This window comes from Canis lupus, chromosome 8 (genome assembly GCF_003254725.2).
Source record: "Canis lupus dingo isolate Sandy chromosome 8, ASM325472v2, whole genome shotgun sequence".
Classification (NCBI taxonomy): Eukaryota; Metazoa; Chordata; class Mammalia; order Carnivora; family Canidae; genus Canis; species Canis lupus.
In genome coordinates this window covers 45,341,954-45,367,601 of record NC_064250.1, presented here as the reverse complement: position 1 = coordinate 45,367,601, position 25,648 = coordinate 45,341,954, and the positions used below count along the sequence as shown (strand labels likewise).

General features: G+C 42.6%; 1 protein-coding gene and 1 non-coding gene across 2 annotated transcripts in view; one reads left to right on the top strand and one right to left on the bottom strand.

The window, feature by feature from the left end:
* The window catches only part of SIPA1L1 (signal induced proliferation associated 1 like 1), a 387,762-nt gene that overhangs the window by 15,355 nt on the left and 346,759 nt on the right, over positions 1-25,648 (bottom strand). Inside the window, exons 21-23 of the mRNA XM_049113648.1 lie at positions 9,831-10,073; positions 8,742-8,907; positions 3,675-3,918 (exon numbers count right to left, since the gene is read on the bottom strand). Coding sequence (XP_048969605.1) covers positions 3,675-3,918; positions 8,742-8,907; positions 9,831-10,073 — 653 coding nt within the window. The remainder of the gene's footprint in view (positions 1-3,674; positions 3,919-8,741; positions 8,908-9,830; positions 10,074-25,648) is intronic.
* LOC112658231 (U4 spliceosomal RNA) lies at positions 3,206-3,343 on the top strand. The gene has a single exon (XR_003135615.1). It is a non-coding gene; the product is annotated as a U4 spliceosomal RNA (small nuclear RNA).

Here is a 25,648-nt window from a genome sequence, read left to right as displayed (position 1 = left end):
TAAAAAAAACCACAAGTCTCAATAAATTTAAGATGACTGAAATGAAATTAAACATCTCTTCCCAATTACAAGAAGAAAACAAGAAAAGTCACAAATACGTGGAGACTAAATAACATGCTACTAAACAACCATGGGTCAAAGAAGACGTCACAAGAGAAATCAAGAAATACTTTCAGAAGAATGAAAATGGAAATACAACATACTGAATGAAGCTTATGGGATGTGGACAAAGTAGTTCCCAGAGGGAAGTTCATAGTGACAAATGCATATCTACATATCAGGAAACATCTCAGATAAACAATCTAAATTTACACCTGAAGGAACTAGGAAAAGGGCAACAAATAAAGTCCAAAATTAGTAGAAGAAAGGAACAGATCAGAGTGGAAATAAAAAAACAAAAATTAAGACACGAAACAAAAAAATAGATCAGTGAAACTAAGAATTGGTTCTTTGAAAAGATAAACAAAACTGACAAAGCTTTAGCTAGACTCACCAAGAAAAAGAGAAGATTCAAAATCAGAAATGAAAAAGCAGACATTATAACTGATACCAGAGAAATAGAGGATCTTGAGACTACTATAATAAATTACACATCAACAAACTGTGCAGAAGAAGAAATGCATAAACCCCATAAACATACAACTTGCCAAGACTGAATCATGATTATGAGACTGGCATGCCACCTGCTGTGCTAAGTCACTAAGACTGAATCATGAAGAAACCGAAAATCTGAAAATCTGAACAAACTAGTAAGGAGATGGTTGGGAGGTTTGTGATTACTGATTCAAACAAAAACCCAGGAACAGATGACTTTACTGGTGAATTCTATTGAACATTCAAAGAAAACCCTTTTAAAACTCTTCCCAAAAAAGGAAAAGCAGCAAAAGAACACTTTGAAGCTTATTTTATGAGGCTAGCATTACTCACCTTGATACCAAAACTAGATAGGGACACCACAAGAAAAAAAAATCACAGGCCAATATCCCTGATGAACATAGATATAAAAAACTTCAACAAAATGTGAGCAAACCAAATTCAACAAAACATTAAAAGGACCATATACTATGATTAAGTGGGATTTGTCTCAGGGATATAAAGATGGTTCAAAAAAAAAAAAAATAAAGATGGTTCAACATCCGCAAATCAATTAATGTGATACAGCACACTGATGAAATGAAGGATAAAAATCATATAATCAACTCAGTAGATGCAGAAAAAGCATTTGACAAAAAGCAACATCCATTTATGACAAAAAAAATCTCAAAACGTGGGTATAGCGGGGATATACTTAAACCTAAAAAGGTCGTGTATGACAAGCCCGTAACTGACATCATACTCCATGGTGAAAGCTGAGAGCTTTCCTCTAAGGTCAGGAACAAGACAAGGATACACACACTCACTACTTTCATTCAACAAAGTATTAGAAGTCCTAGCCAGAGCATTAGACAAGGGAAAAGAGGCATCCAAATATGATGCAAAACTCACTATTTGCAGATGGCATGATATTATATTTGGGAACCCTGAACCAAAAAACTCTAAGAATTAATAAAGGAATTCAGTGAAGTTGCAAGATACCAAATCAATTCACACAAATCTGTTGCACTTTCATATACTAATAACAAAATATCATAAAGAGAAATTAACAATCCCACTCATAAGTCTATCAAAAGGAATAAAATACCTAGGAATAACTTTAACCTGTACACTCTAAGACACTGATAAAAGAAACTGAAGACACAAATAAATGGAAAGATGTTCCATGCTCATAAAACAACTAATATTGTTAGAATGTTCATACTACCCAAAGCAATCTACAGATTCAGTGCAATCCCTACTAAAATTTTAATGACATTTTCCACAGAAGTAGAACAAGCAATCCTAAAATCGTAATTACAAGAGATTCTGAATAGCCGAAGCTAATCTTGGGAAAAAAACAAAGCTAGAGGTATCACACTTCCTGATTTCAAACTACATTACAAGGCTATAGTAATGAAAACAATACGTTATTGGCATAAAAACAGACACATCAATGGAACAGAGAGCCTAGAAATGAACATATGCATATGTGGTCAATTAATTTATGACAAGGGAGCCAAGAATATACAATAGGGAAAGGACAGTCTCTAATAAACAGTGTTGGGAAAATTGGGGACAGACACATGTAAAAGAATGAAACCAGAGCACTATTTTATACCAATCCACAAAAGTTAACTCATTATGGGAAAAAAAAAAAAAGGGTTAACTTCTTATGGATAAAAGACATGATTGTAAGTCCTGAAACTGAAACTTCCAGAAGAAACACAGGCAGTCAGCTCTCTGACATCAGTTTTGATGATAATCTTTTGGATTTGACACTAAAAGCAAAGGTAACAAAGGCAAAACAAACAAGTAGACTACACGCAAATGAAAAAATTTCTGTGGAACAAAGACAACCATTAACAAAATGAAAAGGCAACCTATGAACTGGGAGAAAATATTTGAAAATCAGGTCTGATCAGGGGTAATATTCATAATATATAAAGAATTCCTACAACTCAATAACCGAAAAACAAACCAATTAGAAAATGGGCAGAGAATCTCAATAGACATTTTCCAAAGAAAACATACAGATGGCCAACAGAGGTAAATGGAATAGCTGCTCAGCATCATTAATCATCAGGGATTTGCAAATCAAAACCACAGTGAGATACCACTTCACACTTGTTAGAGTACCTATTATCCAAAAGGGAAGACACAAACATTGGTGGTAGAGAAAAGGGAGCCCTCGTGCATGGTTAATGGGAATGTACATTAGTGTAGCCGCTGTGGAAAACAGTATAGAGGTTTCTCAAAAACAGAGCTACCATATGATCCAGAAATTCCACTCCAGGTATTTATCTGAAGAAAGCAAAAACATTCTTGAAAAAAAAAAGTATCCCCATGTTCACTGCATGAATGGCCAAGATACGGACACAACCTAAGTGTCTACTGATGGATGGATGATATATATATATATATATATATATATATATATATATATATATATAATGGAATATTACTCAGTCTGAAAAAATGAAATCTTCCCACTTGCAACAACATGGATGGAACTTGAGGGTCCTAGGCTGATTGAAATAAAAGAAAGACAAATAAGTCACAGGGCTTACTGTAATGTACAGCATGGTGACTACAGTAATAATTACCACATATTTAGAAGGTGCTAAGAATGAGCTTTGTGCAGTGGTAGTATCGTAGCCAATGAGGGTTATCCGAGGCACGATTATTGCTAATAGAAGGTGCTAAGAATGAATCTTAAAAGTTCTCATCACAAAAAAAAACTTTGCAACTATGCAAGGTGACGAGTATTAACTAGACACTGTGGTGACCATTTCACAACAGATACAAACATCGAATCATTATGTTGTACATCTGAAACTAATATAATGTTGTAAGTTAGTTACATCTTGATAAAAAATAGAACAAGCATCCCAGATGACTCTTCTGGTCTGGTGAGGCTGAGCACCTGTACCCCACGGTCTAGGATTACAGGTGCCAGGCTGATAGAGGGAGGTTGGTGAGCTGAGAATTGGAACAGGCAGGCCACACCTCCTCCAGGCACCACTCTGTCAGCACACGGAGTGGCCATTCTCTTTGGGGACTGGCCTCTTTGCAGGGCTGCGGTGGGAACACTAACTTACCATGCAACTTCATTCCCAAGGTATAAGAAGGCCTCCGCAATGGGAGAGACTTGGGAAGAGAAGGGTATGTGCTACTGAAGAGGACGTCGTTGGGCAGGGCTTGGTCCAGAAGTGAAGCCCTGGAGGTGAAGAAGTGCTCCCTCTGGCCACTGTATATGCTCTCATCTGACAGCGTTCGGTGCAGGGCCCGTCTTGAGGTGGGGGTGGGAGGAAATGGGGACTGAGGAGAAGATAGTGCGTGGAACTGTAAAACAGAGTCACGACAACAAAGTTAGTCTCCTGGGCCGCACCCCCAGGTCCTGGGTTGGGGTGGGGGGAACGGGCTGACAAAACTCACTGCTCTTAGAGGGCACACTCCTTTCAAATCCTGGAGCTTGGCAAGGAAGCCTCCAGGCTCCAGAGTCTCTATCTACACATCCTTCAGAGCAGAGGTGGGAGTTCCTTTATCCTTGTGGCTCAACATGCTGCCTGTAGCCTGTCGGTGCCACACGATTCAGATGTGAGAGTAAGTAGATAGAGCAGGACCATGTTGTGGTAAGAGCAAGATAACAATCAGACAAAGAGGTGTTTTATCTGAATCATGTGCCACTGACCGAATCTGAGCCCAATATGTCTCAGGATTAAATGAGCCACTGGACTGATCACAATAGCGTTTGTCAGTGGTCCCCAGGGGAACAGCCACAATGCCAGGAGGGTGTCCCCAGAAGCCTAGCAAGTGATGCCATGTTTGCTGGGCAACGAGCAAAAGATCATCAGAACAGATTAACTCTAGTAAGTAGATGCCTCTTGATAAACATCAACTACTAATAGTGTATTTAATGAGTTTCAGATATTGTTTTTTAGGATGGATCTCTATTCATTAAATTAAAATAGGGAAGCCGTCTTAGTAAGTGACAAATATTTATACAGTTATATATAAATGGCAGAAGTTCTAAATAGCTGCTATCTCTTGTCTTTTGCCTTGCTTACCAATTTGATTTTACATGAGATTCTTCTGCAGAAAGCAAGCTCGACTCCCATGCATTGAGAAACAACAGACACATTAACAATATTTAAATTTCCAGCCTGAGAGCCAAAAGAGTATTTGGTCTGTTAGCAATAAAGTTATACTTATTCATTCCTCCTTAGATTAGTGTTCACCTTGACAGGGAGAACAATGTGGAGGACAGGTGAAGATGTGAGTAGGAGGGCTGAGTCATAGCTGGCAGAAAGCCTCTGTGGGACTTTCCATGATACTTTGAAGGGGCAGAGAGATAGTGACACAGCCACGTCTCCATTTAGGACCCTGAGAACAGCACTGACACCTGGCTCATTCATGTGCTCTGGGTCTAACATGCTTCTGTTCCTCAACCCAAGAGTTAATTAAGCCAAAGCTACCCACAAAGTGGTGTGCACAGTTGCTGCAATTATCGATCAAACGTGTTGTAAATGAGCCCCAGATGTAGCCAACTGTGTAAAATTGTGTTCACTTCTAAAAATTCATGAGTAAGTGGAAGGTACATATATGCTTGCCCGGAAGATGAAGCTGCTGTGATAAATGCTCTGTGTCTTTAAATGCAGAGAACTGGGTATGGAAACAGTGATTTCTCTTTTCACCTCATAGATAATGGTGGGCATTACAGAGGTTAAATGGCTTGCTGATTATAATTTTAAAAAATATAGCCAGATTCACTCTCTCCTATCTGCAAGCTTCTAGGACTATCACATTAAGGCTCCTGCCTACCGGGCCAGGCCCCAGATCTCTCCATTCAAACACTGCTCCCGATCTTCTTTAGCACCTCTGAGCTCAGCAAAGGGACATCCTTTTCTAGGGAGTATCCTTACCCGGATGGTTATATGGGAAGGTGGTTTTCCACCAATTCTAGTTTTAGCCTCTTTGGGAAATATTAAAATATTTAATCGAGGCAGTGAACTGCTACCTTGAAGAGATCCTTTAGGCAGCATTCTTTATTAAAAGTTTTAACATCTTGTGCTAAAGGGAAGCAGGGTAGGAGACAGAAGGTAGCAATCGGCCTTGTTGCTTTCCACCCATTAACAAGTGTCTTGTCCCAAGTTACTGGGGTGGCCCCCCACTCTGTCCCTCTTCTACTCCAGTCTTGAAGGTAGGCACACTGGTCTAGTTCCAGGAGCGCCCTGTCCCTGCTATGCAGGGTGCTTGCTGGGTGGTGCCCAGTGCTGCCAGCCCTGGGCAAGAACCAAGATGGAGTCAACAGCTGGCTTGGAAGGGACCTGAGAACACATTAGGCCGGGGGGTTCTCACCTCTATGGGTTCTTCCCAGCATCCTGCCTGGGGAGAAGGGACGTTCAGCAGGGGCCCAGGCATCCAGGACACCCACCCCTCTCTTCAGAGAAATTCTGCTTTCTCAGTTCTACGTATGGGACTTCTGTGTATAATTTCATTTAAAAAGTTCCCTGAATTTTAAAATCATCTGGGCGTCACTGATCTACTCCGGGTCTCTATTTCAAAGCTGAGGAACAAGGCCTAGGGAAGTGATATTTTCGCTCCCTGAGGCCAGTCGTCCTGGCTTCCGGGAGGTGGGTAAAGCACCTGCAGTAAGCAGGACGGCTCTGCCTGAACCCTGGAGCTGCACGAAGCCTCTCCCTTTGGTCTCTGCCTGAGACTTCCAGCTGCAAAGCACGAGTAGTAGTTTGCTCTGTTCACCTGCCGCTGGACATAGCCCTCAGGGAAGATAAGGTGATCCCTTCTCTGCCTGCCGATGGGGTTCCTCAGAATGTGAGAGCTCCGCCGTTTCCCTTGAGGCAGGAGCTCTGCGGCAACTGCTTAGGCCCTGCAGCCACCTACCTCCGAGCCACAGGCCTGCCCTGCAGAGCCTGCCATGTCCTGCAGCAGATAGCTCGCTCTGCTGGCAAGTAAGCCGGGGAGGGACATGGTCATTTGATATTAATGATAACTCATAGGAAGCACTTGCTATCCAAGAAAGCCAATGGGTTCCAAGTGTCACAGCCCAAAGCTGGCCACTGCTGGGATCCTGACACCTGATGCAGTGGCTCAGTGCCCTGAGCCAGGCACAGCCTGGAAGATTCTCAAGGGCATGCTGGCCTTCCTGACACAGCACAGCCATGGGCATTCTGACGGAGAATCTCAAAGACACACAGAGCTACTTAGCTAAACTCATCTGAAACCAAGCTGGAAAGGAGGATACTAGAGAAAAAAACATCCTTGTTTCCAGGCCCTGCTTTCCAGTCTTGCCCAGTAACAGAGTAGCCAGCAGAATGCTTTCTTTGCAGAGGGTCTCGTTGTAATGCCATCATGACATAAAGAAAGCGCACCCCTGCTTCAACTAGGAATATTAAAATAATTCATTTTGGAAATAAAAGCCGAGAACTGGAATAAGGACAAAACAGACATTTGCTTTCAATTATTTCCACTGCATCAGTAAATCAAAAGAATGAAAGCTCTGAGTTTGCCCCTTTCCAAAAATGTTAAAACTGAGAATTGGGGGAAGACTCCTTTCAGGGCAAGTTTTATTCTCCTCTAACCTCAAAGGAAAAAAATCTGAAAAAAAAATTTATTTTGAAACTGGTACTTAAACGTTTTAATACACCTCTGTGGGTTCTGATGGATAGAGAAGTTTCAAGGACTATCTTTTGCGAGGTTACTAAGGAAACCATTTATACCCTGGATGATGCTTCAGAACTGGTAAGTGCTGGCTTAGGAAACAAAAATCACAGAAATCAAGAATGGCAAGTCTTTAAAATGATTTATGATGTTAATGTTTATGTTAATAAACCTTTTGTTTCTCAGCAGAACCCCAGAATGGCTTTTGGAGTACATATAATTTCTGTAAATGCTGATCTTTCAAGGTTAGGGTGTCTATCTGACCCTTGAGGAAGGCATGCACATACACACCAGAGTGGTGATGAGAAAGCGTGAATGGGAATGGACAAGGGCACACAGCTCATCCCACTAGGTTTGCCCCTGCATTCTGATTCCAGTTTGAGGACAGCAAGCAGTGAGGGAAATACTTCAGCTTACCTTTTCAATCAAATGCCAGAGTTCTTCTTAAATTACACTCTTTAGTAACTTTAAACAGACTACCCAGTCGTTCAACTAAGAGCCTGGACAAGAGAACATGTCCAAGTTTGCTGCCCTGACCTTCCTGGGGGTAGAGTCCCTTCTCCTAGGGCTACACAACACACTGCATGTAGAAGCCTTGTGCTCAGAGCGCAGTACCTTTGGGCCCCACCCAACAAACACCAGTTCAGAGCCCCGGGAGGGCAAGACTGGACACTTTCAGGACAAGAAAGCAAAGAGCCTTAAAAGTACCAGCTTCAGGGGTCCTCTGAGCTGAGGTGGGAAAAACAAATTCTTCCACAGGGTCTTGCAAAGTTCTGGCCACTGACACACAAACGTAAACCCTGAATATGTGCTCGATGGGGAGGGAGGCTCGGTTTAAAGAAGACACTTCTAGTCTGAAATTCCATGAGGCAAGTGGAGAGAAGGTTCTGTGAAGTAAAGAGTCTAGAAAGTTCTGAAGATAAGTATGTAGACCTAGTTTTCTGGGCTGAAGAGGTGGCTTTTGGGGATGAAGGGTGAAGAGAGTGGGTGTCCATCGGGCTATTTCCCGAGAGACTGAACAGGATGTGGTGCACAGCTGGTAGGCTCGCCCAGCGGGGCTCAGGGGGCAGAGGCGGGGCCTCAGTGCAGGAGGTGAATTGGGGGCTCCTAGTACTGGGAGGGACCCTTCAGATAGAAGGCACTAAAGCATTTACAGAAAACTTTCTGATGAGGGAACCACGGGTGCCTCTGCAAAGTTCTCAGAAGCAATGTCATCGAGTTAACGTCTGTGAAAAAGCGTGGCTCATGCAGTGGAGCAGGGTACACTGAAGAAGATACAAGACTGGCGGCAGGGACAGGCAGATATAAAGCTGGCCTAAGGTGTGAGAGCGGGGACAGAACACTTGGAAAACACTGAGCTAACTTTGGGGAGCAGGCGGTGGCAGGAGCCCGGAGCCTACACCTCCCGGAGCCGGAGGGCACCGCTGCGGTGAGCAGCTCCACCCCGTCTGGCCTCCCGAACGCGCTGGGCTCTGCCTCGCATGTACCTTAAAGTTCTTCTGGGATTCGGGGGTGGGGCTTTCCAGGTCAATGAGTTTCTTGAGGTCCTCCTCGATGGTGGACTTGGAGGCCGGCTTGGGGGACGCCCGGAGGTCCCTGGTCGAGGCGCGCAGCCTCGTGTGCGCTATCTCGTTGCCGTCACTCTGATGGCGCCTTGAAAGGAAGGGAAGAGATGGGAGAGACCAACAGACACAGGTGACATAAGGGCATGATGCACCTTGAGGCTGTAAGTCAGGGGGGAAATACCAAAGGAGGACAAAGGCCGATCTGCTCACATAAATGCTTGTGAAAGAGACACAACTGATGGGAAACACAAAATAAAAAAGCTGATTGATAAATTGTCCTTCTACAGGAAACTATTAGCTCCACTAAGCCAAAATTAGCCAGACTTATTAGTAAGACCACAGGCTATGAATCCCAAATGTAAATTTTGTACAAACACCAACAACATAATTGAATGAATCATTTAGAGGTAGTTTTGCTTTTCTCTGTACTATTTTGTCAAAAAGTTCTTTATATTCACGGCAGTCACTTTCTAGCACTCCCTCTGGTGGCTCCTGAGTTACCAATTACATGGGAAGGCTGTGATTAATATCATCCAAGGGAGCGTGTTGTCTTTGGGCCTGAGGGTCAATTATTCTGAGGTCTGTTCTTCAGACATAATCTTTCCTATGAGATCCGAGATTCTCAAATCAATGTTTTGCCACACAACTTATTAAGGAATGAAGCAGAGAAATAACGGGAGGAAAAAGCCCCTCTCCCTACCAAACCCCAGCTGGACTCCTCTGGGGTAGGAAACTGCCTCAACCTTTTCTGTTCTCTGTCACATTAAAAGCAAACCAGGGATCCCTGGGTGGCGCAGCAGTTTGGCACCTGCCTTTGGCCCAGGGCGCGATCCTGGAGACCCGGGATCGAATCCCACATCGGGCTTCCGGTGCATGGAGCCTGCCTGCTTCTTCCTCTGCCTATGTCTCTGCCTCTCTCTCTCTCTCTCTCTGTGACTATCATAAATAAATAAAAATTAAAAAAAAAAATAAAAGCAAACCACCCAGCAAGAGAAGCAAAAGAATTCTTACTTTCTCGTGTCCATAAATCCCACGGAGTTTATGGTTCCTTCGGGTTTTTTCCACCCAATCAGGTACTTGCTGGTCGCGCCCTGGCGAGGGTAGAAGGTCCTAGGGCCAGACGAAGAGGAGGAGGAGGAGGAGGAGGGGAAGGAAGGTGCGAGCTGTGATGTGGCAGGATGAAGCTCTTCTTTAGGGGAACTTCTGGCACTGGTGAAGACCACCGGGCTGGCAGAGTGTCGGGAGCTCATGGTACTGAGGAGAAGCATGACAAAGAAGAACCCCAGTGTGCATGTGTGCATCCCCGGGGTCAGCACGATGGCTGTAAAAGTGTCGTCCAGGACAGGGGTTATGGCCAGGTTAAAGAACAATGACTATTTCATAAAATATTAATGGCATGGGCTGACTAGTCTTTCTTGTTTTCTCGCAATAATTTAAATGTCTGCTGTAAAAATGAAACATGGTCACTGGGGCTTCGTCTGCACTTTAAATTAAAAGGTAAAAATAGCTGGGACTGTCAGGGACGCTCTGAAACATGCTGGCACACCAGAGTTTGTTATGGTGGTCTAGAAGAGACAGGAACAGGAGAATTGGCAATAAAATGTCTGGCAGTCTCAGTGGCTGTCTGCCTTGCCTTCCTCGGAACTAAGGGTCATGATGATGGCTCCACAGGTCAGAGCTGGATCAGCATACAGTTCTCCAAACACCCACATCCAAGGCCAAAGGGGCCCACGGACGTCTCCTTCGTCATGGTGTCTGGCATGAAGAAGGATTCTCTAAAAAGCTGTTCAATAGAATGAAAATGGGCCACTATCCTACACCATATGCAAAAAACAACTCAAAATGGATTAAAGACTTTGAACATAAGACCTGAAACCATAAAACTCCTAGAGGAAATCACAGGGGGTAAGGTCCTTGACATCAATCTTGGCAATGATGTTTCTGGACTTGACCCTAATAGCAAGGCAACAAAAGCAAAAATAATTTGAGGACTACCTCAAATTAAGGAGCTGTCCAGCAAAGGAAACCATCAATAAAATGAAAGGCAACCTAGTGAATGAGAGAAAATACTTATAAGTCGTATACCTGATAAGGGCACAAAATCCAAAATATTTAAAGAACTCCTATAACTCAATAGAAAAAAATTTCAATAGAAAAAAAAATCAGACTAAAAATTGGCCATAGAAACTGAATAAATATTTTTCCAAAGAAGATATATAGATGGCTAATGGGTATATGAAATGATGCTCAACCTCACTAATTATCTGGGAAATGCAAATCTAAAACACAATGAATTATCACTCACACCTGTCAGAATGGTTGTTATCAAAAAGACAAGAGATAACAGGTGTTCACAAGGATGTGGCAAAAAGGGAGCCCTTCTGTACCATTGGCAGGAATGTAAATTGGTGTAGCCACAGTGGAAAACAATACGAAGGTTCCTCAAAAAATTAAAAATAGAACTACCATATGATCCAGAAATTCCACTTCTGGGTATTGATCTAAAGAAAGTGAAAATACTAATCTGAAATTATCTACACTCCCCTCCATGTTCACTGCAGCATTATTTACAATAGCCAAGCTGTGGAAACAACCTGAGTGTGGATAAATGAATAAAGAAAATGTGGTATACATATACAATAAACTATTATGCAGCCAATAAAAAAAGCAAATGCAAATTCTGCCACTTGCAACAATATACATGGACCTGGAGGACATTATGCTAACTGAAATAAATCAAATACTGTATAATGTCACTTCTGTATGCCATCTAAAAATAAACTGAGCTCACAGATACTGAGATTAGACTGGTGGTTGCCACTGGTGGGGAGAGGAGTAGTAGGGGGAGGGATGTGGAGGGTGGAGGATGGAGGAACTGGGCCAAAAGCTACAAACGTCCACATAGAAGAGGAGTCCCGGGGATGAAATGTACAGCACGCTGACTAAATATTAAAGTACAAAGCTGTTCATCATCAATGCATTTTAAACTTTGCTTCAAGATTACAAATTAAAGTCTAAGGGACTCAAGGAGAAGGCTACTCATCACACATTACAACTCAGGAGTTTTAGGCCTGGGGCTGAGAGTTCAGGTGGTCCACGACGCTGGAGGCCCTTCAGTGGTAGAATTTCCACACGTCCCTCCCCATGACCTCACAGGATCCGAGTCCACACGTGAGCCCCGCTCAGTTCTCCAGTTTAGGCTGAGACCAGAGACACTGGCTCCTACGACAGGGGACTTTGTCCCTGAAGGTTTAGTTACCAGCATGTGGTCTCATGGCATTTGCCAGCAACACATTTTTTGTCAAAAACCAATGGTCCTGATCGGAATAAAGTATGGATTTTACTTAGCCACGACAAATGTACCATAGACAACGGGTGAGGGGTACGTGGGAACTCTCTGTACTGCCTTGTAACTTTTCTGCAAATCAAAAACTATTCTAAAATAAAAACAATTTTTTATTAGGGAAAAAAAGTGAATGAACAAAACAAAAATCAAAAACTACCCAAATCGTAGTGGTGCTGAGAGAACACACACAGATGAGAGTCAGTCTTGAACCCCCACCTACAACCTTACCGAAAAATCAATTCCAGTTGGCTTACATATTTATATGCAGATCTAAAGATTCTGGGCCATCCCATGAGAACATCTTTATGATAGAGGCAGAGGTTTCTTTAATAGGATCATAAAGGAAAGGATTGAACCCCACTGAAAGTAAGAACTTCTATTCCTCAGAAGACATGGAGAAGAATAGATGTAAACCATGTACCCAACAGTGGGCTCCTATCCAGAACAGATTCCTAAAAATCAACAAGGCAGACAACCTAATAGGAAAAATAAGCAAAGATGAAAGGGAATTTCCCAAATGAGGATATCTAAAAGTCCAATAAACTAGTGCTTAACATCATCAGTTATTAGGAAAATGCAAATTGCAGCTAAAAGAAGAACCAGGACACCCCAATCAGAATAGCTAAAATTAAAAAGACTTGTAACATCCAGTGCTAGAAAGGGTGTGAAGCAACCAGAACTCTCACACTCTACTGATGCGAGTGCTACTTGTCACAGTCTGGTTGTGACACACTGGTTCACATTCTCTGCTAAAGTTGAATGTATGCGTATCGTAGGACATAGCAACACTACTCCTAGGTTTATACTCATCAGAAATGCACACATATATGTATCAAAGGACATACACAAGAATCTGTAATACCCCCAAAACTGGAAACACTCCACATGTTCAACAGTAGAATGGATACACGAGTTGTGGTATGTTCTCACAATGTAAATATAACACAGCAATGAAAATAAACTAATGCTACTACCTACAACACACGGATGAATCTCACCAACATAATGCGGACTTAAAGACACCAGACACAGAATAAAACATATGGTACAATTCCATTTATATAAAGCCAAAAATAGGCAAAATGCGTGTGTGATTTTAGGGTTCAAGATTGTGTTTATCTTGGGAAGGAGGTGGGAATGACCAGGAAAGGCAAGTGAGAGGAGGGGTGTCTGGATGTCAGCTATGTTCCAGTTCTTGATTTGAATGGTGATTACGTGGGTATGTTCACTTTGTGAAAATTCATGCTGATGCACAGGTATGACCTGAACCTCTTTCTGTATGTGTGTTATACTTCAACGAGAACACACCTACAAAAAATAAATCAAAAGTAGAGGACCTGAAAGGTGAAGAAGGCCCTATCAGTCCATGAGGCTCTGTCACAGGTTGAGGGGATGGGGCAAAGGATGGAACAAGGGAACAGGGCACAGAACGAAGGTGATCTGGAAGGTTCTTCACATAACTGAGCCTTATTGCTGCAGATCAGATATAAACATTTCCTTTATTTTTGTAACTAGGAGGAGGTACCGGGCTCAAACTTCACACACACACAAAATATGATAAGAAGAAACGACTAGCCATATTCTGATTGCTCCAACAGTTTCCTTTTTTCCCAGAGATTTTTGTAGCTAGAGAGGAAGGGAAAGAAAAAACAAAATCCTCACAACCCCTCAAAGGGCAACATAAATTTAAAAGCCATGCAATCTCATTTAGTTTTTACCTCTTGATAACAAATATCCCATTTGTTTGCTTTTAAAATGAAGAAAAGGAATGCAGAACTCTTCCACAAATGCCATACGTTAAATCAACAAGAACAAAATAATAGTAGGTCTGTTATGGAAAACAGACAAAAAGTGCAAGATGAACCAGAAGGAAAAATGAAGTGGAGGGATGTAAGGACAGTAGTAGTACGAGGAGCAGTACCAGAGACACAGGTTATCAGCAACACGTTGTAACTCCAGGAGCATCAAAAGGAGCTTCCTAAGTGGTAAGCATGCAGTAGCCTTCAGGTCATTTGCCACAAGAGGACAGGCAGGTGGCTGTTTACTGCTTACTTAGGAACAAGAGCTTATCTCAGGTTTGCACTTTCCCCACCTGACTATACCTAGCCTCATGCACACATATAACACAGATGTCGGGGTGTCTCAAGCCTCCTCCGTAGTCCTGGTCTGAAGCAGACTCCCATAAAGTGAAAAACAACAAATTGGGGCCTAACATGCACACCTCTGGTCTTGGATAATCATGTACCTGCTTGCTCTACCTGCCTTGATTAGCGTCCACCAGTGAATGCAAGTGCTTTTGCATTACTAGAGCTAGTGCTCACATTTTGGGCATGTTAAAATACAGACTGCAGGACCCTACCCCAGGGATTCTGATGGAGTAGGTTGGCAGGCACATGGGAATCTGCACTTCTGACTTGTTCCCAGCTGATGCTGTGGTCCTTAACTCATAACCTGAAAACCACCATACCAGATGTGCATTTGAAATGCCCACTGTTTCCATTTCTCTGCAGCAAGAATCTTGATATGATAGCATGAGCATTCAAAACCCTGGGGCTTTCAAAGATGAAATGCTTGGTCAAAACAGGAATAATTAGCATGAGAAGAAAAGCAAATTGCATAGTCCAATTAATTTATAAATCACTTCTCCTTAAAAACAATAAAAAAAAAAACAAAAAAAAAATCATTTCTCCATGTTTTACAAAACAGCTATGCTGGTTTTAGCCATAATGTCCAGCCTGCCTGAAAAGGGGAAGTTACAGAAAAGGCTTGGAAACATCAGAGAGAGAGAGAGCAATATATAGAGCATATACAGTTTTCAGAGATCTTTGCTTCCTGTGTGAATTTAATTAGTATCATTTCCCTGAGGGGCATTCAGTAAATTTTTGTACGAGATTATAAGTCTTTGAAGGCAGAATTTTTATTTTGTGTATCTAACAATGTCAGAATACAGTAGACTGCCAATGAAATAGTTGTTGGGCAAAGGGTATCTCTTTAGCATGTATGGAGTGTGCTATTTACTCCTCTATCTTGTCGAGAGTCTGTCTCCCCCACTTAAATGTAACCCCCACAAGGGCTGAACTTTTTCTCTTTCACTGCTATATTCTCCATGCCCACCACAGTCGCTGGCCATTGTAGGCATTCAATATGTGATGAAAGAAACTGTCAAATAAATTAGCTATTCATTTGAAATGTATGAGAGATTTATGCATGAAACCAGTGTGTTTTACTCAGGCTGTATTTAAAACTGGGTGTCGATTTATTTTTATTGAAAGAAATAATCCAATCTACAGATTATGCTTCTGTTTACAAGTGTATTCTTAAAAGGATAATTGCTTAAATAAGGCCACAGACCCAATTATTGGTTTTATCTGTGAACATGATGGCTGGCACTAGCTCCCAAGTGTGAAATAAAAGCACACTCGTATTCACTAATGGTTATAATCAAGACAGCCCTACTTAACGATTGATTAGATTTGGGAACAAAGGTAAAAGCAAAAACAAATGAATAACTCATAGGCAGTCCTTCCTTTAATGTATACAACTCGCAGCATGAAGTAAGGTGAGTACTTTGGTTCACTTGGCCTCTAATTCCAAGTAGGCACGGGAGGTTCACCTGGGAGCTTTCAAAGCGCACATTCTTGGGCCTTAATCCCAGAGATTTTAATCTGATAGAGTCGGGGTGGTGCCTGGGTTATATGTATTTTTGCCAACTCTCCCCCAAGCGTGCACACCGATTGAGAACTGCTGGAATCAGCTGAATTATTCATACTGTTATGACTTCATCAAAAATCTAACTTCATATCGTCAAGATCAAGAAGGTGAAGCCACAGAGCAGTGTTCCTGCGGCCACCTGCAAGAATCTATATAAATGAGGACTCCTTGGCTTGTGGCAGATCTTCGAGGGCCCCAGAGAGCTGTAGTTTAACGAACTCCCAAAGGATTCCTATGTCCCTAGAGTTTTAAGGACTACTGTGTTGGCCTCTCATCTCCTCCCACTCTAAAATGGGGGGTCTCCTTCTTTTGTAGCCTCGTCCCCAGGCCCTGATGTTGGTGGGGCTCCTTGAAGCTGACTAACCTGCTGGCCTTGGACCACCTAGCGGGCCGTGCAGGTGCATGTTGCCCCTGGGAATCTGCGAGGTGCCTTTAATTACAGAACAACTAAAACAAAGCCATCAGCTCACTTTTACAGAGGAACTGTGTGGCTGGGTTGTTTCGTTATCCTGGAGATTTCAAGTTAATTCAATATGCTGCAATCTGCTTTTACCCATGGCAAATGAGATCTCTCCACGGGACTTGGGTAAGGATGTAATGAGTGAGTAATATGTAACAAAATGAGAAAAGTAATCAGTACGTTAGGACATGACAAACACAATACCCGCTACTTTTCTCATGGTATCAAGAGTGAGTTTAACTGTATGGCCAAACAGGAGCCACTCACAATTTGGTCAGAGTGCTCCTGGATGCCACACGAAGAAGCCACTAACTTTATTTTTTATATAAACTACAGGGCATTCCCCCTTTCCTAAAAAGGGACCAAGCTTTGATTTATTTGGTCATTTCAGGACATAAATTTTGAAATGGAAGAGAGTTGCATGCACAGGGGCACACAGGGTATGTCATACAAAGAGAAAAGAGGCGACAGTGTTACTCAACATGCAGGACAGTCTGTCCAAACTTCTAGTCTCAATCCAATGAAACCATGAACCAAATGCACTGCAACCTGGTTATTTTACATTCCCCGCTGTGGTAAAACTTTATAGGAGAGGTTGTTGGATGATCAATCTGCTGGTCACGGCAGGTACCACGTCACAAAGTGGGAGTTACATCTGCTTGTCGACCTTGCAGAGGATGGAGCAGCCTGAGTGTCAGGAGACAAAGGCCCAAGTGCCCAAGCGCTGAGGGCCTGGGAAGCTGTCCTGCATTTCTGCACTGTCGTTGAGACCACCGCCCCTGCGGAACACATCGGCCACACTGTGCTGCCGAAGGAAACACGTGGTTGTCTACTATCCAGACGTGACACAGAGGGCCAGATTTTAGACTGCCTCAGTCTGCGAAGGATGATCTTTTCAGGAAGGGGAGACCAGCAATTAGTCACCTAATGACTACGACAAAATCTGCGCAAAGGCTGAGTGCTGGCTTAACACCAAGGGAAGGGGAGCCGACTGGGTTTCCTGTGATTACTTGGACAAATAACAAATAAGCCTTCGGGTGACAAATAATGTGGAGGATATGAGATTGAGGAGGACTCCTGCTCCTACTATTTTTAACACTAGCCGATTCTGTCCAATACTGGGCTTCAGGAGACACTAATTCTAAAGGATCAGGGAGAAACAAGTACGGAATGATGTAGCTGGCAAAGGGGACATCCAAGTAATTGTGGTAAAGAAAGCTGTTCATCTACAACATGAGATATTTATATGGTGAGCACTGCGTCCTATAAGGGGTGAATCACTGAATTCTACTCCTGAAACCAATTATTGCCCTGTATGTTAACTAGAATAAAAACAAGTAACAGGAGTTATTTCATGAGTACAAGGCACACTAATATATAAAGCACAGGGAGATGGGTGGCTGGGCATACACAGTAGGAGGGGCTTCAGGGGTCACAGTGGACCACAATCTCAACAAGTCTGCAATGCTGAGCTAGTTATAAAGTAGGGAGCTAACAAGAGAACTATAAATATTATCATTTTTTAGGCACAGCTGATAAGAATGTCACGTTCGGGTTTGGCATCTAAAAAGGACAAAGAACACAAAGCACAAAAGTTGAGAAGCAAAACTGTAATTGTAGAATGAGACACGTAAAGGATAATCACAGGACCTGTGGTAGATATGTGTTAACTGAAGGAAAAGTAGCAAGATAAGCCTCATTAGGGTGGGTGGTGGAGAGCTTAAACAAGGAAATGCCAGAAAACCTTTCATTTCAAAAGAACATTTACAGTTTGCAATATACTCCATAACCTTTTCTTATTCTCACAGACATATAAAAATGACAATTCAGTAAGAAGGCAGGGTGTTTATGAGAGCACAGATAAGGGACAAGTGTGGTGAAATGCCCCGACTGGCCAGAGCGCTGGTCAGTGGCAGAAGTGGACTTGCAGTTGCATCTCAGGATGCCAATCTAGTTTCCCTAACATCCCTCTCGACTTGCCTGGAGGTGGAGGGCTGTTACAAAATTAAAAAATTTTTTTTCCAATGGTCTCTTGTTGGTGTCTATAAATTTTATAATCTTAGCCTTCAAAAATCTTAATGTTTAGAAAAAATTCAGCTCAGAGAAACCATTTATTATCTCTTAATTGTGTATTTAAGCTGCAGCGAGTGGAATTTCAGATATGGAGACATGGGACAAAGTTTTGAGGAGGGAGAGGACATGGTAGGCACTGGAAATCCTCAGAAAGGGTGTGGACTCTCTCTTTTGGGATTCTCTCTCCTCTCCCCGATGTTGTAGCAGTTGGACAAGTTCTCATCCTGGTAGGATGGTTTTAATAGGATAAGGGATGGACTCTGTTCTTTCAGAATTCCTTTTGGCCTTATGATTTAATGGCATTTGGAGAATTTAGGCTTTTCATATTGAGAGGATGAATGAATTAGTTGCCTCACAGAGCAAAGTAGTGATAAACTTAGGGGCAGTGAGGGCTGCGTCGAGCAATCTGACATCTGTGGCTTGAAAGAGATTTCATTTTCTCAATGTTCACTTGAAATTTCAACCATAGTGGTTCTGTTTCTCATCTTTGAGGTTAGCTGAACCTTACTATATTCTGGATAAAATAATCACCCACTGAAAGAAATGGGGCACAAGAGCTTAGCACAGGGTCACCTAAAGTTCTGCTATATAAAAGCAAAATATAATATAATCCTGAATATCCATTGTGTGTTGGACCACAAAGAAGAAATTTTAATGCAAATGACCCACAAACATACGATAAGCAGAGCCAACAATGTTTTGAAGAGAGGTTCTGGGTTTATCATTCCAGAGGGTGCACTTTTAAATTCTGAAATGGCCCATAAAACTTAGATGAAACTCTCACCTTAAGAAAAAAGTATCGACGAGAGGCAATTAATTGTTAGCAATTAAAAAAAAATTCCAGGCAGGACAGATTTAAGAGAAGTATTACAGATCAAGACAACAGGATAATTTCTAAACAAAGAAGACTGAGTTTTCACATATACAGATACCAGAGAGGGCAGAGAACAAGATTTAAACACACCAGCTCTACTGCACACACAGATGGTCCAGTGTACTCCAAAAGCCCAAGGCACGTCTTGGTGTTTGACATAAACTAAATATAAGAAATCCTTCTTTACCTCTATTCTTAAGAGACATAACAGCGTTTCTGGCATGAAGAATTAACTTATTAGGTCAACCAGAAAAACCACATTCATGAAATTGAACCATACGGATGACCATGGGCAGGCATTTTCCCTAGACTTTATTCCTTCTAGTGAATGTCAGACACCGACCAACTTACATCCAGATACTGATTGATCCTTGCATATAAGCTATTGAAATGCTTCCTGGTTGTACTTTGCAGATTAAAAAAATCTTACATAGAGATGACTCTACTAAAAGTCCATGCTGTACTGGGACTTTTGTATACTCTTATACATATACATATATCTAAACATAAAAGCACTATAACTGTGTGCAGATATTGACACATCTATACAGTACGAAATACTACAGTGGTAGTCGGGAGTTGAGGATTCATGTCTTTTTTGAACTAGATTATTAGTGGGGGCTCTGAGGAGTCATCAGGCGACAGAGTGGAAACTTAAAGGAACAAGTTCTCCCTATTTGATGACCAAGATGTACTGAGCACCTACCTACTATATGCACAGTGGCACTCGATATGCAAAGGTGCTTAGGATGAACAGAGCGGGTGAGAAATCCTCAGATAAGGTGTCCCTTATCTGAGAAATCCCAGCGGTTGCAGGGAGAAGTACGTCATCACATGGGTAGGTGCTCACTGGCTACAGAGCTCTAAGGGGGCCTACAGGAATCAAGAGGAAGCAGCAGAATGGCTGGCAGGTGAGGGTGGCTGTAGAAGCCTGGATGCTGAAATAGGTCAGGTCAGGTCATTACAGAAGAAATGTGTTTTTGCAACTCTGTGGTGGGGTTTTTAGCTTTAAAATGTGTGTCTGGGGGAGGGGCAAGATGGCGTAAGAGCAGGGTCCCCAAATCACCTGTCCCCACCAAATTACCTAGAAAACCTTCAAATTATCCTGAAAATCTATGAATTCGGCCTGAGATTTAAAGAGAGACCAGCTGGAATGCTACAGTGAGAAGAGTTCGCGCTTCTATCAAGGTAGGAAGACGGGGAAAAAGAAATAAAGGAACAAAGGCCTCCAAGGGGGAGGGGCCCCGTGAGGAGCCGGGCTGAGGCCGGGGCGAGGGTCCCCAGGACAGGAGAGCCCCGTCCCGGAGGAGCAGGAGCTGCACCGACCTTCCCGGGCGGAAAGGGGCTCGCGGGGAGTTGGAGCAGGACCCAGGAGGGCGGGGATGCCCTCGGGTTCCCCGGGACAGTAACAGAGCAACTGCGCTCCCAGGAGAGTGCCCCGAGCTCCCTAAGGGCTGCAGCGCGCAGGCGGACCCGGCGGGACCCGGAGCAGCCAGGAGGGGCTCGGGCGGCGGCTCCGCGGAGGGGGCTGCGCGGCCCGGGAGCGCGAATCCAACAGCGCAGGCTCCGGAGCACAGGGCGCCGGGACACAGCCCAGGATCCGGCCTCCCCCGGGACAGGCAGAGGCCGGGAGGGCCCAGGACAGCGAGGACGCTCCTGCCCCAGCTGAGCAGATCAGCGGCCCCGCCCCGGAGCCTCCAGGCCCTGCAGACCGAGAGCTCCGGAGTTACTGTGGGGGCTGACTCCAGGGCTCCAGAGCTGGCCCCGCCACTAGGGCTGTTGCTCCTGGGGCCTCACGGGGTAAACAACCCCCACTGAGCCCTGCACCAGGCAGGGGCACAGCAGCTCCCCCAACTGCTAACACCTGAAAATCAGCACAGCAGGCCCCTCCCCCAGAAGACCAGCTAGACGGACAACTTCCAGGAGAAGCCAAGGGACTTAAAGTACACAGAATCAGAAGATACTCCCCCGTGGGTTTTTTTTGTTTGTTTGTTTTGTTTTGCTTTTTGATTTGTTTGCTTCCCCCACCCTTTTTTCCCCTTTCTTTCTTTTTCTTTCTCTTTTTCTTCTTTTTCTTCCTTTTTTTTTCTCTTTCTCTTTTCTTTCCTTCTTTCTCTCCTCTCTTTTTCTCCTTTTCCCAATACAACTTGCTTTTTGGCCACTCTGCACTGAGCAAAATGACTAGAAGGAAAACCTCACCTCAAAAGAAAGAATCAGAAACAGTCCTCTCTCCCACAGAGCTACAGAATCTGGATTACAATTCAATGTCAGAAAGCCAATTCAGAAGCACTATTATACAGCTACTGGTGGCTCTAGAAAAAAGCATAAAGGACTCAAGAGACTTCATGACTGCAGAATTTAGAGCTAATCAGGCAGAAATTAAAAATCAATTGAATGAGATGCAATCCGAACTAGAAGTCCTAACGACGAGGGTTAACGAGGTGGAAGAACGAGTGAGTGACATAGAAGACAAGTTGATGGCAAAGAGGGAAACTGAGGAAGAAAGAGACAAACAATTAAAAGACCATGAAAATAGATTAAGGGAAATAAACGACAGCCTGAGGAAGAAAAACCTACGTTTAATTGGTGTTCCCGAGGGCGCTGAAAGGGACAGAGGGCCAGAATATGTATTTGAACAAATTCTAACTGAAAATTTTCCTAATCTGGGAAGGGAAACAGGCATTCAGATCCAGGAAATAGAGAGATCCCCCCCTAAAATCAATAAAAACCGTTCAACACCTCGACATTTAATAGTGAAGCTTGCAAATTCCAAAGATAAAGAGAAGATCCTTAAAGCAGCAAGAGACAAGAAATCCCTGACTTTTATGGGGAGGAGTATTAGGGTAACAGCAGACCTCTCCACAGAGACCTGGCAGGCCAGAAAGGGCTGGCAGGATATATTCAGGGTCCTAAATGAGAAGAACATGCAACCAAGAATACTTTATCCAGCAAGGCTCTCATTTAAAATGGAAGGAGAGAGAAGAGCTTCCAAGACAGGCAGGAACTGAAAGAATATGTGACCTCCAAACCAACTCTGCAAGAAATATTAAGGGGGACTCTTAAAATTTTTTTTTAATTTTTATTTATTTATGATAGTCACAGATAGAGAGAGAGAGAGGCAGAGACACAGGCAGAGGGAGAAGCAGGCTCCATGCACCGGGAGCCTGACGTGGGATTCGATCCCGGGTCTCCAGGATCGCGCCCTGGACCTAAGGCAGGCGCTAAACCACTGCGCCACCCAGGGATCCCAAGGGGGACTCTTAAAATTCCCCTTTAAGAAGAAGTTCAGTGGAACAATCCACAAAAACAAGGACTGAATAGATATCATGATGACACTAAACTCATATCTCTCAATAGTAACTCTGAACGTGAACGGGCTTAATGACCCCATCAAAAGGCGCAGGGTTTCAGACTGGATAAAAAAGCAGGACCCATCTATTTGCTGTCTACAAGAGACTCATTTTAGACAGAAGGACACCTACAGCCTGAAAATAAAAGGTTGGAGAACCATTTACCATTCGAATGGTCCTCAAAAGAAAGCAGGGGTAGCCATCCTTATATCAGATAAACTAAAATTTACCCCGAAGACTGTAGTGAGAGATGAAGCGGGACACTATCTCATACTTAAAGGATCTATCCAACAAGAGGACTTAACAATCCTCAATATATATGCCCCGAATGTGGGAGCTGCCAAATATATAAATCAATTAATAACCAAAGAAAAGAAATACTTAGATAACAATACACTTATACTTGGTGACTTCAATCTAGCTCTTTCTATACTCGATAGGTCTTTTAAGCACAACATCTCCAAAGAAACGAGAGCTTTAAATGATACACTGGACCAGATGGATTTCACAGATATCTACAGAACTTTACATCCAAACTCAACTGAATACACATTCTTCTCAAGTGCACACGGAACTTTCTCCAGAATAGACCACATACTGGGTCACAAATCGGGTCTGAACTGATACCAAAAGATTGGGATCGTCCCCTGCATATTCTCAGACCATAATGCCTTGAAATTAGAACTAAATCACAACAAGAAGTTTGGAAGGACCTCAAACACGTGGAGGTTAAGGACCATCCTGCTAAAAGATGAAAGGAAAAAAATAAAATAAAATAAAAGATGAAAGGGTCAACCAGGAAATTAAGGAAGAATTAAAAAGATTCATGGAAACTAATGAGAATGAAGATACAACCGTTCAAAATCTTTGGGATGCAGCAAAAGCAGTCCTAAGGGGGAAATACATCGCAATACAAGCATCCATTCAAAAACTGGAAAGAACTCAAATACAAAAGCTAACCTTACACATAAAGGAGCTAGAGAAAAAACAGCAAATAGATCCTACACCCAGGAGAAGAAGAGAGTTAATAAAGATTCGAGCAGAACTTAACGAAATCGAGACCAGAAGAACTGTGGAACAGATCAACAGAACCAGGAGTTGGTTCTTTGAAAGAATTAATAAGATAGATAAACCATTAGCCAGCCTTATTAAAAAGAAGAGAGAGAAGACTCAAATTAATAAAATCATGAATGAGAAAGGAGAGATCACTACCAACACCGAGGAAATACAAACGATTTTAAAAACATATTATGAACAGCTATACGCCAATAAATTAGGCAATCTAGAAGAAATGGACGCATTCCTGGAAAGCCACAAACTACCAAAACTGGAACAGGAAGAAATAGAAAACCTGAACAGGCCAATAACCAGGAAGGAAATTGAAGCAGTCATCAAAAACCTCCTAAGACACAAGAGTCCAGGGCCAGATGACTTCCCAGGGGAATTCTATCAAACGTTTAAAGAAGAAACCATACCTATTCTCCTAAAGCTGTTTGGAAAGATAGAAAGAGATGGAGTACTTCCAAATTCGTTCTATGAGGCCAGCATCATCTTAATTCCAAAACCAGACAAAGACCCCACCAAAAAGGAGAATTACAGACCAATATCCCTGATGAACATGGATGCAAAAATTCTCAACAAGATACTGGCCAATAGGATCCAACAATACATTAAGAAAATTATTCACCATGACCAAGTAGGATTTATCCCTGGGACACAAGGCTGGTTCAACATCCGTAAAACAATCAATGTGATTCATCATATCAGCAAGAGAAAAACCAAGAACCATATGATCCTCTCATTACATGCAGAGAAAGCATTTGACAAAATACAGCATCCATTTCTGATCAAAACTCTTCAGAGTGTAGGGATAGAGGGAACATTCCTCAACATCTTAAAAGCCATCTACGAAAAGCCCACAGCAAATATCATTCTCAATGGGGAAGCACTGGGAGCCTTTCCCCTAAGATCAGGAACAAGACAGGGATGTCCACTCTCACCACTGCTATTCAACATAGTACTGGAAGTCCTAGCCTCAGCAATCAGACAACAAAAAGACATTAAAGGCATTCAAATTGGCAAAGAAGAAGTCAAACTCTCCCTCTTCGCCAATGACATGATACTCTACATACAAAACCCAAAAGTCTCCACCCCAAGATTGCTAGAACTCATACAGCAATTTGGTAGTGTGGCAGGATACAAAATCAATGCCCAGAAGTCAGTGGCATTTCTATACACTAACAATGAGACTGAAAAAAGAAATTAAGGAGTCAATCCCATTTACAATTGCACCCAAATCATAAGATACCTAGGAATAAACCTAACCAAAGATGTAAAGGATCTATACCCTCAAAACTATAGAACACTTCTGAAAGAAATTGAGGAAGACACAAAGAGATGGAAAAATATTCCATGCTCATGGATTGGCAGAATTAATATTGTGAAAATGTCAATGTTACGCAGGGCAATATACACGTTTAATGCAATCCCTATCAAAATACCATGGACTTTCTTCAGAGAGTTAGAACAAATTATTTTAAGATTTATGTGGAATCAGAAAAGACCCCGAATAGCCAGGGGAATTTTAAAAAAGAAAACCGTATCTGGGGGCATCACAATGCCAGATTTCAGGTTGTACTACAAAGCTGTGGTCATCAAGACAGTGTGGTAGTGGCACAAAAACAGACACATAGATCAATGGAACAGAATAGAGAACCCAGAAGTGGACCCTGAACTTTATGGTCAACTAATATTCGATAAAGGAGGAAAGACTATCCATTGGAAGAAAGACAGCCTCTTCGATAAATGGTGCTGGGAAAATTGGACATCCACATGCAGAAGAATGAAACTAGACCACTCCCTTGCACCATACACAAAGATAAACTCAAAATGGATGAAAGATCTAAATGTGAGACAAGTTTCCATCAAAATCCTAGAGGAGAACACAGGCAACACCCTTTTTGAACTCAGCCACAGTAACTTCTTGCAAGATACATCCACGAAGGCAAAAAAAAA